Source organism: Oryzias latipes, chromosome 19, assembly GCF_053564925.1.
Source record: "Oryzias latipes strain Hd-rR chromosome 19, Olatipes_Hd-rR_3.1".
In the NCBI taxonomy this organism is placed as follows: Eukaryota; Metazoa; Chordata; class Actinopteri; order Beloniformes; family Adrianichthyidae; genus Oryzias; species Oryzias latipes.
The window spans coordinates 13,504,769-13,520,073 of record NC_136255.1 but is presented as its reverse complement, the minus strand read 5'-3'; the positions used below and the strand labels follow the sequence as shown (position 1 = coordinate 13,520,073).

The window sequence follows — 15,305 nt, the reverse complement described above, 5'->3', positions numbered from 1 at the left end:
ACTTTTCTAAAAAGTAAAACTAGAATTATGCATATAAGGAAAAGTCTCAAACAACAAGTCCAAATGTCAATCTTTGGCCTAAATAATGCTCCGTTTAAAGTAAATAAGTGCATTAAAGTTGAGGGTTCACACTCAGTCATCAGGGGAAAAGTGTTTTTGTTTAAAAACTGTTTGATTCCCTTTTGGCAAGAATTCTTTGTCCACAATAAGTAAGGGTTAATGGCCTTCGAAGTTTGCGTTATTACTTTTTAACACACGCTGTGGAAGCCTGAACCGTCCTCTGCTTCGTGTCGGACGGTTGCTTCCGTGAAGTGTGTTTAAAAGTAATAACGCACACTTCGAAGGCCATTAACCCGCTTAAACCATGGTCAGTTACAAAAGCAATTCATATTAACCAGTTTTTAGTCCTTAATTCTTGTATTTTTTTCCAATTTGGATTGCTTTTCTCACAAAAAACGGACTATGTGTTACGTGATGCAGCGCGATCACGTACCACCTGATAACCGTGCGGTTACCGTGTGGTTACCGTGCGGTTACCGTGTGGTTACCGTGCCGATATCAGGTTTTAATGCACAACCAGCAGCCAATCAGAATCGAGTATTCAACCGGACCATGGTATAAGAAATAATAATTAGGGCCCAACAAAAAGACTAATTAAAGCTACAAGTAGCATTTAGCGGGCCCGAGCACGTGCCACCGCCTGGCACGAGCGACCGCCCCGTGAGCAACGCCCTGCTCGAGCCATTCTCATTGTTTTTTCTTGTCCATTCTGGAGCTCCAAGCTAATGTTAATATGACAGCAGCCTGTGTGTGTGTGTGTGTGGGGGGGGGGGGGGGGGGGGGTAGACTGCAATCTGTTGCCTTAAAGGACAAAGACTTATGCATATAGCATGAAAAAAATTCTTAAATCTAAGCCTCGTTTAGACCTGCTCATTTTCTCATCAAGTAGAAGAAGGTTTTATCAGATTAAGAAACAAGCAATGATAATTCCTATCACTGTCCCTAAGGATGAGAACAATAGAACTCATTCAATTTCCACTACAATGTCTAGATGAGTGTCAGCTATGTCTGATAACTTGGCGAATTAGCTGGACCGGGATCTTGCAAAGTGCAGGTGGTTAACGTCCAGTGTGATGAGTCTGTGGACGGCAACAGTACAGCATAGCTTTTGGTTTCCACAAGAGAAGAACTCCTGACACATCTGCCCTAACAGACAACTACAAGAGGAGTTGAAATGTATAACATGGTGAAGGAGTTTTTGTGCAGAAAAAGGTACCATTAGAAAAGCTAGTAGCCATACCTTCAGACGGGGCTCCTGCTATGATTGACCGACAAACAGGTTTCATCACTCACTGTAAGCTGTAAAGCTGACCCAGACTTTCCAAAATGTCTGCATTACTGCTGCGTCATTCACCAGTAGGCCTTATGTGCAGAAGTGATTGGCTCTGGACACATAATGACTCCTATTGTGAAAATCATAAAAAACCTCAGCTGCAAATCAAAACAGAACAGGATTTTTAAGGTGCTATTGGTGGAGATATCTGCTGAATATGGTGAATATGAATATGGTGAATCTGAACTTGTATTCTTGACTGACATTACTGGAAAACTAAACCACTTGATCTGCGAGCTGCAAGACATTGGCAAAACTATATTTTTTTATTGACCAGCCTGCCTGAGCCAGTGTTTTTCTTGTGGGGATCTTTTCTGCCAGTGCTTGCCAGCTTGGTCAGTGGATGTTGCTGCAGTTGTCTCCCTTGCTGGGACAGCTGGAGTTAAACACAGCAGCCTCACGGCTGTGAAGTGGACCCCGTTGCTTTCCCAGTCTGGATGGGCACTGTGGTGATGTTCCAATGTTCAGGCTGGCTCCTGGTATGAAGAGATTCCCAATTACCATTTCCTAACCGCAGAGCCAAGGATGTGTTTACATGTTTAGGTCAAAAATGTGATGAACAGCTTCATGTTGTCTATTGATGTAAGTTTAAACCTAAACATGCCACCCTGTTATTAATCCAGTTGATATGGTTCTCCATCTGTGTCTAGGTGATAGAAAAGCATTTTTTTATATTTAGAGCTCCAAGCAAACAAACAGTTGTCTATATAAAAGAGCTTTTACAATTGTGCACTTTTAGCAGGTCTCTGAATACATGTGACCAATGTATAATGGATTTTCACAGACTTTGTTTAAAACTGAAGGTGACAGATACTTTGGAGAAGTGGCTACATTATTCTGGACTTCTTTGTTTCATCCACAGAAGAGTAAAATATGTGATTGATTTTGAAAAGCTGCTGAAAAATGTATCTTTTTAAAATTGCAATTTCTAATTTGGGTTTTACATTTTGTGTTCCATTTTTTGTGATTTTATTAGAAAGATTTGTTATTTATTTGGTGTTTAAAGGTGGTACATATTGTATATACACAATCTTCTTAGAGACATTTGCTATATGTTGTGTTTGTTGTCATTGTAGTTTAATTTTATTGGATGTATTGAAAGGAAATGAAAAGAAGTTGCAGCATTGATTAAAAAAAGCATAAAAGAGACATTTACTGTCTGATGTTACATCTGTAGGAGTGTACTGAGGCTGGGTTTTGTTTTGGAGCACATTCATATGTTTTGTTTGTAAAAAAAAAAAAGATAAAATATAAAGTTAATTGTATTTTGGATGAATAAAAAAGCAATGATTAGTGCTAAGGATGTATAAAAGACAAACAAAACAAAGGAAATTGCTGTATTTTAGTGTTGAACTAGGCTTTCTAACTGTTCTACTTTCTGTCTGCCACTCCTGGCTAATTTACATGTGAGCACACAGCCGGGGGGGGGGGGGGCTAACTCCCCTACTGCAGCAGGGGAGACTGATGAAAAGCTTGAGGATGTAAGATTGAATAAATAAAATCCTAGAGTTGACCAGTTCATTTTATAAATGTAAATATTTTTTATTTTGGTGCTGATAAATTAAACAGAAGTTATGATAAAAATATTTGCTTGAGTCAAAATGTCCAAAAATTTGCTTTTAGCACAATAGGGTGATTAAGGTGGTTAAATGTTTCTCCTACGTATAGTGCTGCTTTTCAAACGTGGAGCTTTGTAGGACGCATCTAATTCTGAAATCTCAGCTTCCTGAGACAAACGGCTGATTTCCTATAAAGCTTGATTATATGACTGCAACGGAATCGACCACTTCCTGTTTGGCAGTGCCTTACGCAGGCACCGTCAGATGTAGAGCCATGAAACTTGAGATGATGAGAGAAGAGCCTTCTGAGTATCTCCAGTTTTAATTTCATGCACATCGGAAAAAGCACATAGAAAATACAGGGCAGAATGTGCCCCATGCAATAACTAGGTGGCGCTATAGAGCTCGTCCAAAGTTGTCATATCCATGGGTTCAGAATGGAAGCTTCATCATATCCATTGAAATTCAGTGAGATTGGACAAGGAATGTGCACATGAGAGCAACATTTGTGTGCATGGCGAGACGCCCAACTTTGCCGCTCTGTCAAGACCACACCCCTGCGTTGAAAGATATGTTTTTTATCAGAGTAAACTTCAATGGTTTTTCAACAGGTGGACGTCATTTTGAGGTGTGTCGGCTCATCCTACTGGGAGCAGTGATGCTCCAAGTAAAACATGTCATTTCCTGTTGCCAACAGGTGGCGCTACACCTGTTTCGGATTTTTCGACTGCAGATGTGTTCAAAGTCAGACTACAATCATGCACAACAAATTTGGATCAGATTAGATTATTTATGGTTGAGTAATGGCCATTTTTCTTTTCATGGCGTGATTTCGAAACGGCCTCAAATTTTGACGCGCCGCCACGGTCACAAACAACAGTAAAAACTTAAAAGCTTCGCAATTTAATATTGGACATGTGTTTAGTTTACAAAACCAAAGTTTGGAGTCATTGTTCAAAAATCTCTAGGAGGAGTTCGTTCTAGAACGAGGCCTGCAAATGACCAAAATAGAGCAAAAATGACATATTGACATCAATATAGGAGACTTCCTGTGCAACTGACAGCTTGGTACCAAGAGACTTTTTTGTAGGTCTCCATCTGATGAACATGTCCTGTAAAAATCAAGCTTGTATGTTAAAGAACATGGCGGGGCTCTCAAAAACAAACATGGTAGGTGGCGCTATTAAGCCGTTTTTGTTCACCCATGCAAGTGCTGTATATCTAAGTTGGAGATATTTATGAGGCATCTCATTCTGAAATCTCAGCCTCGTGATACAAACAGCTGATTTTTTATGAATTTTTAATTATCTGACTGCAACGCAATCAACCACTTCCTGTTTGGTGGTGGCTTGCGCAGGCACCGTCAGGTGTACACCCATGAAACTTTAGACGATGAGAGAAGACCCTTATGAGTATCTCCTGCTGTAATTTTATGAATGTCGGACAAAGCACAGAGAAAAGATAGGTCAGAATGTGACATAAAATATATTTGTCAATATCTAGGTGGCGCTATGGAGTTCGTCCAAGATTGTCATATCCATTGGTTCAGAATGGAAGCCTCATCACCTCTATTGAATTTCAGTGAGATTGGACAAGGAATGTGCACGTGAGAGCAACATTTGTGTGCATGGCGAGACGCCCAACTTTGCCGCTCTGTCACGACCACACCCCTGCATTGAAAGTTATGGCTTTTTATCAGAGTAAACTTCAATGGCTTTTCAACAGGTGGACATCATTTTGAGGTGTGTCGGCTCATCCTACTCGGAGCAGTGATGCTCCAAGTAAAACATGTCATTTCCTTTTGCCAGCAGGTGGCGCTACACCTGTTCTGGATTTTTCCACTTCTGATGTGGTCAAAGTCAGACTACAATCATGCCTATCAATTTTGGATCAGATTGGATTTTGCATGGCTGAGTAATGGCCATTTTTCTTTTCATGGCGTGTTTTCAAAATGACCTCCATTTTCGACGCGCCGCCACGGTCACAAACATCCGTAAAAACTTAAAAGCTTCGCAATTTAACATCGGACACGTGTCTAGTTTACACAACCAAAGTTTGAAGTCATTACTCCAAAATCTCTAGGAGGAGTTCGTTCTAGAGCGAGGCCTGCAAATGTCCAAAATGAAGCAAAAATGACATATTGACCTCAATATATCAGACTTCCTGTGCGAGTGACAGGTGGGTCCTTTCAGACTTTTTTGTAAGTCTCCATCTGAAGAACATGCCCTGTAAAAATCAAGCTTGTACGTTAAAGCGTATGCGGGGCGTCGGGACAAAAGTCACTGTAGGTGGCGCTATCGAGCCGTTTTTGTGCGCCCATGCCAATCTCCTATAAAATACGAAATTTTTCGCGACTCCTGATGTGTGTGCCAAATTTGGTGAGTTTTGGGGTATGTTAAAGGCCTCAAAAAGGCGACTCTTCCGGTAGAATAATAATAATAATTAAAGCTACAAGTAGCATTTAGCGGGCCCGAGCACGTGCGACCGCATGGCACGAGCGACCGCCCCGTGAGCAACGCCCTGTTCGAGCCATTCTCGTCGTTTTTTCTTGTCCATTCTGGAGCTCCAAGCTAATGTTAATACGACAGCAGCCTGGGGGGGGGGGGGGGGGGGGGCTGTAATCTGTTGCCTTAAGGGACAAAGACTTTTGTATATAGCATGAAAAAAATTCAAGCAATGATGATAATTGCTATCACTGTCCCTAAGGATGAGAACAATAGAACTCATTCAATTTCCACTACAATGTCTAGATGAGTGTCAGCTATGTCTGATAACTTGGCCAATTAGCTGGACCGGGATCTTGCAAAGTGCAGGTGGTTAACGTCCAGTGTGATGAGTCTGTGGACGGCAACAGTACAGCATAGCTTTTGGTTTCCACAAGAGAAGAACTCCTGACACATCTGCCCTAACAGACAACTACAAGAGGAGTTGAAATGTATAACACGGTGAAGGAGTTTTTGTGCAGAAAAAGGTACAATTAGAAAAGCTGGTAGCAGTGACTGCAGATGGGACTCCTGCTATGATCAATAGACAAACAGGTTTCATCACTCACTGTAAAGCTGACCCAGACTTTCCAAAATGTCTGCATTACTGCTGCGTCATTCACCAGCAGGCCTTATGTGCAGAAGTGATTGGCTCTGGACATATAATGACTCTTATTCTGAAAATCGTAAACAACCTCAGCTGCAAGGCAAAACAGCACAGGATTTTTAAGGTGCTATTGGAGGAGATGTCTGTTGAATATGGTGAATATGAACATTGTGAATCTGAACTTGCATTCTTGACTGACATTACTGGAAAACTAAACCACTTGATCTGCGAGCTGCAAGACAATGGCAAAACTATTTTTTTTTGACCAGCCTGCCTGAGCCAGTGTTTTTCTTGTGGGGATCTTTTCTGCCAGGGCTTGTCAGCTTGGTCAGTGGATGTTGCTGCAGTTGTCTCCCTTGCTGGGACAGCTGGAGTTAAACACAGCAGCTCACGGCTCTGAAGTGGACCCCGTTGCTGTCCCAGTCTGGATGGGCACTGTGGCGATGTTCCAATGGCCAGGCTGGCTCCTGGTATAAAGAGATTCCCAAATACCATTTCCTAACCGCAGAGCCAAGGATGTGTTTACATGTTTAGGTCAAAAATGTGATGGACAGCTTCATGTTGTCTAAACATGCCACCCTGTTATTAATCCAGTTGATATGGTTCTCCATCTGTGTCTAGGTGATAGAAAAGCATTTTTTTTATATTTAGAGCTCTAAGCAAACAAACAGTTGTCTATATAAAAGAGCTTTTACAATTGTGCACTTTTAGCAGGTCTCTGAGTTCATGTGACCAATGTATGGTGGATTTTCACAGACCTTGTTTAAAACTGAAGGTGAGAGAGACTTAGAGAAATGGCTTCATTGTTCTGGAGTTCTTTGTTTCATCCACAGAAGAGTAGAATTGGTGATTGATTTTGAAAAGCTGCTGAAAAAAGTATCTTTTTCAAATTGCAATTTCTAACTTGGGTTTTACATTTTGTGTTCCATTTTTTGTGCTTTAATTGGGAAGCATTTGTTATTTGTTTGGTGTTTTTAAGGTTCTGCAAATATACACATAATTTTTTAGAGACATTTGTTATCAGTTGTGTTTGTTGATTTGTAGTTTAATTTCATTGGATGTATAGATGTCGTGTGGGGGGGAGGCTCGAGAGCAGGTAGGACCCAGGCGCAGAGACGGGAGGCAAACGGGTTCAGGGCAAGTGGGTTTATTTAACTAACAAAAAGCGCTACAGAGCAGGATGACAAAACTAAAAACAAAAACTTACTGTGGCATGGCAAGGGACATGGACGCCAGACAAGAAGACGTGATCAACATGAGCAGAAGTTAATGGACCAGCACAGGAGGAAGGCAGAGACAAGACTTATATACAGACAGGGCAGACAAGACACAGGTGAACACGATTAGGGCAGAATGGGGACCAAAGGAAGTAAAACTCAAGAAACATGACAAGACAGGAAACCTTTCAAAATAAAACAGGAAACAGAACCAAACAAGACAGAACAAGAACTAAAGCGAAAAAAAAGACAACAAACTGAAACCATGACAATAGAAAGGAAAAGAAGTTCAAACATTGATTATAAAAAAGGATATAAGAGATAAAAAAGAAGAAAAAGGAAAAGAAAAAAGATAAAATATTGATTTAATTGCATTTTGAATGAATAAAAAACAATGATTAATAGAATCAGAATCAGAATCAGGAATCAGAAAAAGTTTTATTGCCAGGTTCAGTAGAGCGCACTTTACAAAACGAGGAATTTGACTTGGTGTATAGTGCAATTAAGAATAAGTTAAAAATTAAGTTAACAACAACAACACACTATATACAGTAGAGTAAGGTGAATTAAAGTGGGAGCACAGATGGGCTGGGATGGTGGGGCCTGTAAGTGGCACCGACAGTCCTTTGGTGGGCGGGGGGGGGGGGGGGGGGTCACCTGGGGGAGTTGGGGTTCTGTTCAGCAGGCTGGCTGCAGTGGGGAAGAAGCTGTTCTTGTGGCGCGAGGTCCTGGTCCTGATGGACCGGAGCCTCTTGCCAGAAGGGAGGGGCCGAAAGAGATTATGTCCTGGATGAGAGGGGTTGGCTACAATCCTGGCTGCCCGCCTCCAGGTCCTGGAGATGTGCAGCTCCTGGAGAGACGGGAGGTGGCAGCCGATCACCTTCTCTGCTGAGTGGATGACGTGTTGCAGCTTGGCCTTGTCTCTGGCCGTGGCCGCAACGAACCAGACTGTGATGGAGGACGTGAGGGTGGATTCGATGATGGCGGTGTAAAAGTCTACCAGCATCTTTTCAGGGAGGTGAAACTTCTTCAGCTGCCTCAGGAAGTACATCCTCTGCTGGACCTTCTTAGTGATGGAGCTGATGTTCTGCTCCCACTTGAGGTCCTGGCTGATGATGGTTCCCAGGAAGCAGAAGGACTCCACAGAGGTCACCGGGGAGTCACAGAGGATGACAGGGGGGAGGGGGGCTGGGGCCTTCCTGAAGTCCACTGTCATCTCCACTGTCTTCAGAGCATTAAGCTCCAGGTTGTTAGCGCTGCACTATGACACCAGCCTGGCTATTTCACTCCTGTAGGCCGACTCATCTCCGTCAGAGATGAGGCCGATGAGTGTGGTGTCGTCAGCAAACTTCAGGAGTTTGACAGACAGGTGACCAGCTGTGCAGCTGTTTGTGTACAGGGAGAGTAACAGGGGTGAAAGGACACAGCCCTGGGGGTATCCGGTGCTTGTGGTCCGAGTATCTGAGACGAGCTTCCCCAGCCTCACATACTGCTGTCTGTCCGTCAGGAAGTCTGTGATCCACCTGCAGGTGGAGTCAGGCACATTCATCTTGGAGAGTTTTTAATACTAAAGATGTATGAAAGACATACCGAAAAAATATGTCTTTCAGTGTTTAACTGGCTGTCTTTGGATTATGCATGCCTGAATAATGGCCATTCTTACTCCTCATCTCTCTGTTCACTGCTTGCTAATTTACATAGCAGGGGTCCCAGCAGGAGGGGGCGGGGTTGTAACACGACTCCTTCAGCAGAGCCAGGCTGAGAGAGGCTTTGACATGTAAGATGTTAGATGTTAGAATGCCAGATGTTAGAATGACCAGTTCATTTTATATCTATGAAAATATTCAGGTAGCTATGGGACATGTTTAGCTATAGGTCTGTGAAAATTGGTGTCGATTGTTGAAACATAAGTTACCATAAAAAAATGTTTGTTTGGAGTCTAGACAGATTTAACACAGGTTTTTGGATGAAAAAGGATTTTTTATAAATCATCTGTTACACTTTTAAGTCTGAAAAAAATATGGAAGGCAGCAAACACAGATCCCTACCGTTTTTAATTTTTTTGTGCTGATATTTGAAAGATAAGTTATGCAAAAAAATAGGTGTTTGCAGTTTTGCCTAAAAAGACGTTTTCGGACCTTTTTGGATGAAATGATGTCTAAAAGTTCACCTGTAACTTCAATAATTCTGAATTTTTTTAGGAAGCAGTAGCACATAAATGCCTATGAAAGTTGAATTCTTGGTGCTGATAACCTAAACAGAATTTATGCTAAAAATCTTTGTTCAGTCCAAAATTTCATTAAAAAAATCAAGTGATGAAGCTTCTCGTAGACCCTATAGTGTTACATATCAAAGCTGGAGGTTATTAAAGGCATCTAATTCTGAAATCTCAGCTTCCTGAGACAAACGGCTGATTTATAATAAATTTCTATTATTTGGGTGCACATAATCGACCACTTCCTGTTACGCAGGCACCGTCAGGTGTACACCCATGAAACTTTACATGATGAGAGAGGACCCTTCTGAGTATCTCCAGTTTTAATTTCATGCACATCGGACAAAGCAAAGAGAAAATACAGGGCAGAATGTGCCCAATGCAATAACTAGGTGGCGCTATAGAGCTCGTCCAAGATTGTCATATCCATGGGTTCAGAATAGAAGCTTCATCATATCCATTGAATTTCAGTGAGATTGGACAAGGAATGTGCACGTGAGAGCAACTTTTGTGTGCATAGCGAGATGCCCAACTTTGCCGCTCTGTCACGACCACACCCCCGCATTGAAAGTTATGGTTTTTTGTCAGAGTAAACTTCAATGGCTTTTCAACAGGTGGACGTCATTTTCAGGTGTGTCGGCTCATCCTACTTGGAGTAGTGATGCTCCAAGTAAAACATGTCATTTCCTCTTGCCAGCAGGTGGCGCTACACTTTTTCCAGATTTTTTCACTGCAGATGTGTTCAGAGTCAGACTACAATCATGCACATCAATTTTGGATCAGATTGGATTATGCATGGCTGAGTAATGGCCATTTTTCTTTTCATGGCGTGTTTTCGAAACGACCTCCAATTTTGACGCGCCGCCATGGTCACAAACATCCATAAAAACTTAAAAGCTTTGCAATTTAACATCGGACATGTGTCTAGTTTACAAAACCAAAGTTTGGAGTCATTACTCTCAAATCTCTAGGAGGAGTTCGTTCTAGAGCGAGGCCTGCAAATGACCAAAATACAGCAAAAATGACATATTGTCATCAAAATATCAGACTTCCTGTGCGACTGACAGCTTGGTCCCAAGAGACTTTTTTGTAGGTTTCTATCTGATGAACATGCCCTGTTAAAATCAGGTTTGTACTATAAAGCATATGGAGGTGCTCGCGAAAACAAATTTTGCAGGTGGCGCTATCGAGCCATTTTTGTTTACCTATGCCGTTCTCCTATAAAATATGAAATTTTTTGCGACTCCTGATGTGTATACAAAATTTGGTGAGTTTTGGGGTATGTTAAAGGCCTCAAAAAGGCGACGGAAAAGTCGGAAGAATAATAATAATAATAAACCTAACAGATACAATAGGGTCCTTGCACTCCGTGCTCGGGCCCTAATAATAATAAACATTCGAATTACAATAGGGTCCTTGCACTCCGTGCTCGGGCCCTAATAATAATAATAAAAATTCGAATTACAATAGGGTCCTTGCACTCCGTGCTCGGGCCCTAATAACCACATGAATATATGAAGCAAAAGGGGACTGTACTGACCTAAAGAACCAGCACTAACACTGGGGAAGCTATATAACAATGGACAAGTCCATACCATACACAACAGGGGGCAGGGAAGCAACTAAACAAACATTTTAACCAATTCCTCTTTAATTATAAACAAAAAAAATAAAAACAAATTAACTAAATCTACCTCATAAGTTAAATCGTAGACATAAACAAGATAAATCTTTTTAGAACAAACAAAAAAATGTCCATAATGGAAAACATTTTTTGATGTTTTTGTGACTGAACTGGATTTTTGAACTGAAAAAAAAGTCTTAAAAGACTGAAGAAAAAGCATTTCCTATTTTCAGGCTCAAGTTTCTCCAAACTTATAAAATACAGAATAAATATAGATCATGCATCCAGGATGAAGATGGTTTCTTTGAGAAGTTGTTATGTAGGTCAGTGGTTTGCAGTCATATATACTGTCTAGATTTTTTTGAAAATGAAGTTTTTGTTCACTATTTCAGCCGCAGCTGTTATTGGAAGTGGAGAACCCTGAGCAGGTGTTCTTCAGAGGACTTTTCTTGGTAGCGTCTCTTTGCCTGAAGGCACTCTGCTGCTGTAATCATGCGGTTTTGTTTTCATATAACATTTATAAGCTGCTCTGGAAAGGAGCAGTCTCAAGATGCAACATTGTCTCCACATGCATTCTAATTTTATGAGACAAGTATATTTTCCCTCTAGAGACACAACTATTAAATCATGTCTGTTTGTTGCACACTACAGGAAAGCTTGTGGCTTCATGGTTGAAAGATTAGTATTTTTTGTTAGGTTTGTTTAGAACAAAAATAAAAGTTAAGAAACAGAGATATTGCTCGTCATTTACCAACACATTTTGTGTGTAGATATATATTTGTTTTTTCTATTTTTCTTTTCTTTTTTTCTTTTCTCAGGTTGTGTACAGACGAGCCGACATGGCCATCGGCTCTCTGACCATCAATGAGGAGCGCTCTGAAATTATCGACTTTTCTGTGCCATTTGTTGAGACGGGCATCAGCGTGATGGTAGCACGCAGTAACGGAACGGTATCCCCATCTGCTTTTCTTGGTAAGGAATTGAGTTAAACGTTAGTGCCTGGCCTTTTCACATCACTTCCTATGGCCTATTTACAAGTGCAGTCCCAGGAGGCGCCTTGGAAAACTTCTCAAAAAGCTTTAATTCCAGTGATAGCTGCAGCCTGCAACTAAATCCCTTTATCAACCCTGAAGGCACTCACATAAATCCAAAACACGGACCACTAGTTTCTACACAAGATCTTCAACATTCTATTTCTTGCCTTTTGTTCTTTTATCTTTATCATATCCAACACAAAGCGACCACCATCACTGACTTATCTATAATACACATCCTCTGTTCTGTCCAGAGCCGTACAGTCCAGCAGTCTGGGTCATGATGTTCGTGATGTGCCTGACCGTGGTGGCTGTGACCGTATTTGTGTTTGAATACTTCAGCCCGGTTGGCTACAACCGCAGTTTAGTGAGCGCCAAAGGTGAGTCAAGTTTTTTGCCTGTCTTATTGTTTTTGTAGTTTCATAAATTAGAATCATCAAGTCACTTGAGAATTAACTGAGTGAAGTTAAAAACTATCGCTAAATTAATGTCACTTGTGCTTTTTCCTAAATGTAAAGAGATTTAAAGGTGTTTATATGTACTAGTAAATAAAAATGTGCCAAAAAAGCTCCTAATCCTCATCCTACTGTGAATTTTGCTCCGTCCATGCCTAATTTTGAAAAACACTGAAACATTTGCCTTTTTCCAACAAGTTCGAGGCTTATCAAACCCAGAAAGCAGCACCAATAGAGCAATGTTTCCATGCCTGAAAGGTCACTTACAAAGTTTAATTAGCATTCCTGACTTCACAAATCACAGTGTGATTAATGGTGTTGGCACCGTTCTTTACAACATATAGGTGAAGGGTAACAGTAACAGGCGGAGGTAGTAGCATTTGCTAAAACCTTCATCCCTTTTCGTTAAACTTTGCTCATTGTATGTTTATGGTCTAAAATCAAGAATTTTTTGTGTTTGGACTTCTTCATCAATCAATTTAGTTAATTTTTTATTAAATATTTTCTCAATTATACATATCTTAAACAATACCAGAGTATAAACTAAACTAGAGCATTCTCTCTGCAGAAATGCTTAAAACATTAGACATTGTCACACCAGAGCTGTTTGCTTTGGATCAGAATTAGTTTCTTAAGATAGTCTGATTTCTTGAGAGATTATCTGAACCCTGGTGTGATTAAACTTGCAAACTTTTCAAGAGGGATCTTGTTACAGACGACAAGATGGTGTCACATATCATCACCCGGGAAATGGAAATTACATAATTTCAGGCGGACGCGTAATTTTTTCCATGTTTGCATACATTGACTGTAAAAACAAAGTACAGCTCAACCCCTCCCTTCTCGTGTTTCCAAATTGGAACGGCCATTGCTTCCTGATATGGGCACCGCTATGTTGAAACCAGTCAACAGTTATTGGTCCGAGTCTTTCTGAGTCATTGTATCTATGGCAACTTCTGTCGCCATTGCCATAGATACGTCTCAGAAATTAGGACAATTTCTCTGAAAAGTGTAACTCATTTCCTTCTTTTCTCAGCTCCTGGCGGGCCAACCTTCACAATTGGAAAGTCTGTGTGGCTTTTGTGGGGCATCGTTTTTAACAACTCCGTCCCCATTGAAAACCCCAAAGGAACCACCAGTAAAATCATGGTGCTGGTCTGGGCCTTTTTTGCCGTCATCTTTCTGGCTTCTTATACTGCCAACCTGGCGGCTTTCATGATACAGGAACAATACATCGACACAGTGTCAGGCCTCTCTGACAAAAAGGTACGAAACTATTAAAACCCATGTAGTCTGTTTATTTAAATGTAACCATTTACGGTTTTCTTCAAATTGCATCGACTTATGTACCATTAACACAAGAGTCAGAAATGCAGTGGAAAAACAGCCTCCCAGGTGATCTCCAGCGAAAGGATTCTGTTATGAATGTCCCTATCCTTTTCCTAACAGCAGGAGGCCCAGTGGTATGAATGACTAATCAATTACTGCTGTCTGCCAACACAAATCGCGTCTGAGTCTTAACTTGTCCTGTCAGTATTTCAAGTCTGTCCATCAATATTCCCCCGTGTTGTCTTCATCCCTCACTCTGTTTGAACAAGATCACAAAATGTCAAATGGTTAAAAAAACTGCTAAACCACAGAGGAAGACAACGCCTGCACTGGTTCTTTAGACTGTGTAGTCTGTGCAAACAACTTACAAAAAGGCTTTCAAAGAAGCTCAACTGGATACCATTTTATTTTGAACACAGAGAAAAGGCTGGCCTCAGTTTGCAAGTTCAGAGTATACTTTTCCTGTGCCCAGAAAAAACATAGAAAAGGTCATTAAGCAGATTCTTTTTAGAAACATGCCTGTCTTTTACAAGATATTCCAGCTGTAAAGTAAATAAGTCAACACTCAATTCCAATACTTTTGACCAAAGTCCAGGTATTCGTGGCTGAAATAGGCTAATTAGAGAGCAACAACTTTGGGAATAGCACTATGCACCTTTAGGGGCTGAAAGTCTCCTATGTGTTTTTTTTTCAAAATAACTTGTAATTTATGGATTCTAGCAAAAGTAAGGGCTCCAGTAAACCTTGACAAAAACGATTTAATAAAAGGCAAAAACAAAAACAGGGATCAATGTCAGCAGGCTGAATCCGCGTTGCTTCCTTACAGCTTCTCCCTATCCCTAAATTTATCCCTCCAAGCAGAGAGATATGGCACTAACTAGGGCAGGGGTGTCAAACTCATTTTCACATTGGGCCACATCAGCATAGTGGCTGTCCTCAAAGGGCCAGATATAACTTATACATGTAACTAAATGCAATGAAAGATAAATGTAACTACTCCTTAATGTTAAATACCTAATTTATTTATTTATAACTTTTCAAAGTGACAATTACAGTTGCATAGAAATCATATGTTTGCTTGTTACTCTAGCATAAATCCTTTTATATTTGATTCTGTCAGGTTAGGTTATATGGACAGTGTTTAAGTTCCCCCTTTGAAGAAATTAAAAACTATTATGCTTTCGCGGGCCGCATTAAATGACATGTAGGGCCACATTTGGCCCCCGGGCCTTGAGTTTGACACATGTGAACTAGGGTCTTCAAATTCAGACGTTACTGCCATTTCATGACATCATCAATAGTCGCCGATCATCTGCCCTAGCGCATAGCTGCCAGGGCTCAGAAAATACATGACAGCATCAGTTTTATGACTTTAAAATGTCATGCAAG

The 15,305-nt window shown here is 40.9% G+C and overlaps 1 protein-coding gene across 1 annotated transcript in view; it reads left to right on the top strand.

The window, feature by feature from the left end:
• The window catches only part of LOC101166504 (glutamate receptor ionotropic, NMDA 2C), an 85,842-nt gene that overhangs the window by 60,422 nt on the left and 10,115 nt on the right, over positions 1 to 15,305 (top strand). The window contains exons 10-12 of the mRNA XM_078938160.1: positions 11,917 to 12,070; positions 12,387 to 12,512; positions 13,624 to 13,853. Of these exons, the coding sequence (XP_078794286.1) occupies positions 11,917 to 12,070; positions 12,387 to 12,512; positions 13,624 to 13,853 (510 nt within the window). The remainder of the gene's footprint in view (positions 1 to 11,916; positions 12,071 to 12,386; positions 12,513 to 13,623; positions 13,854 to 15,305) is intronic.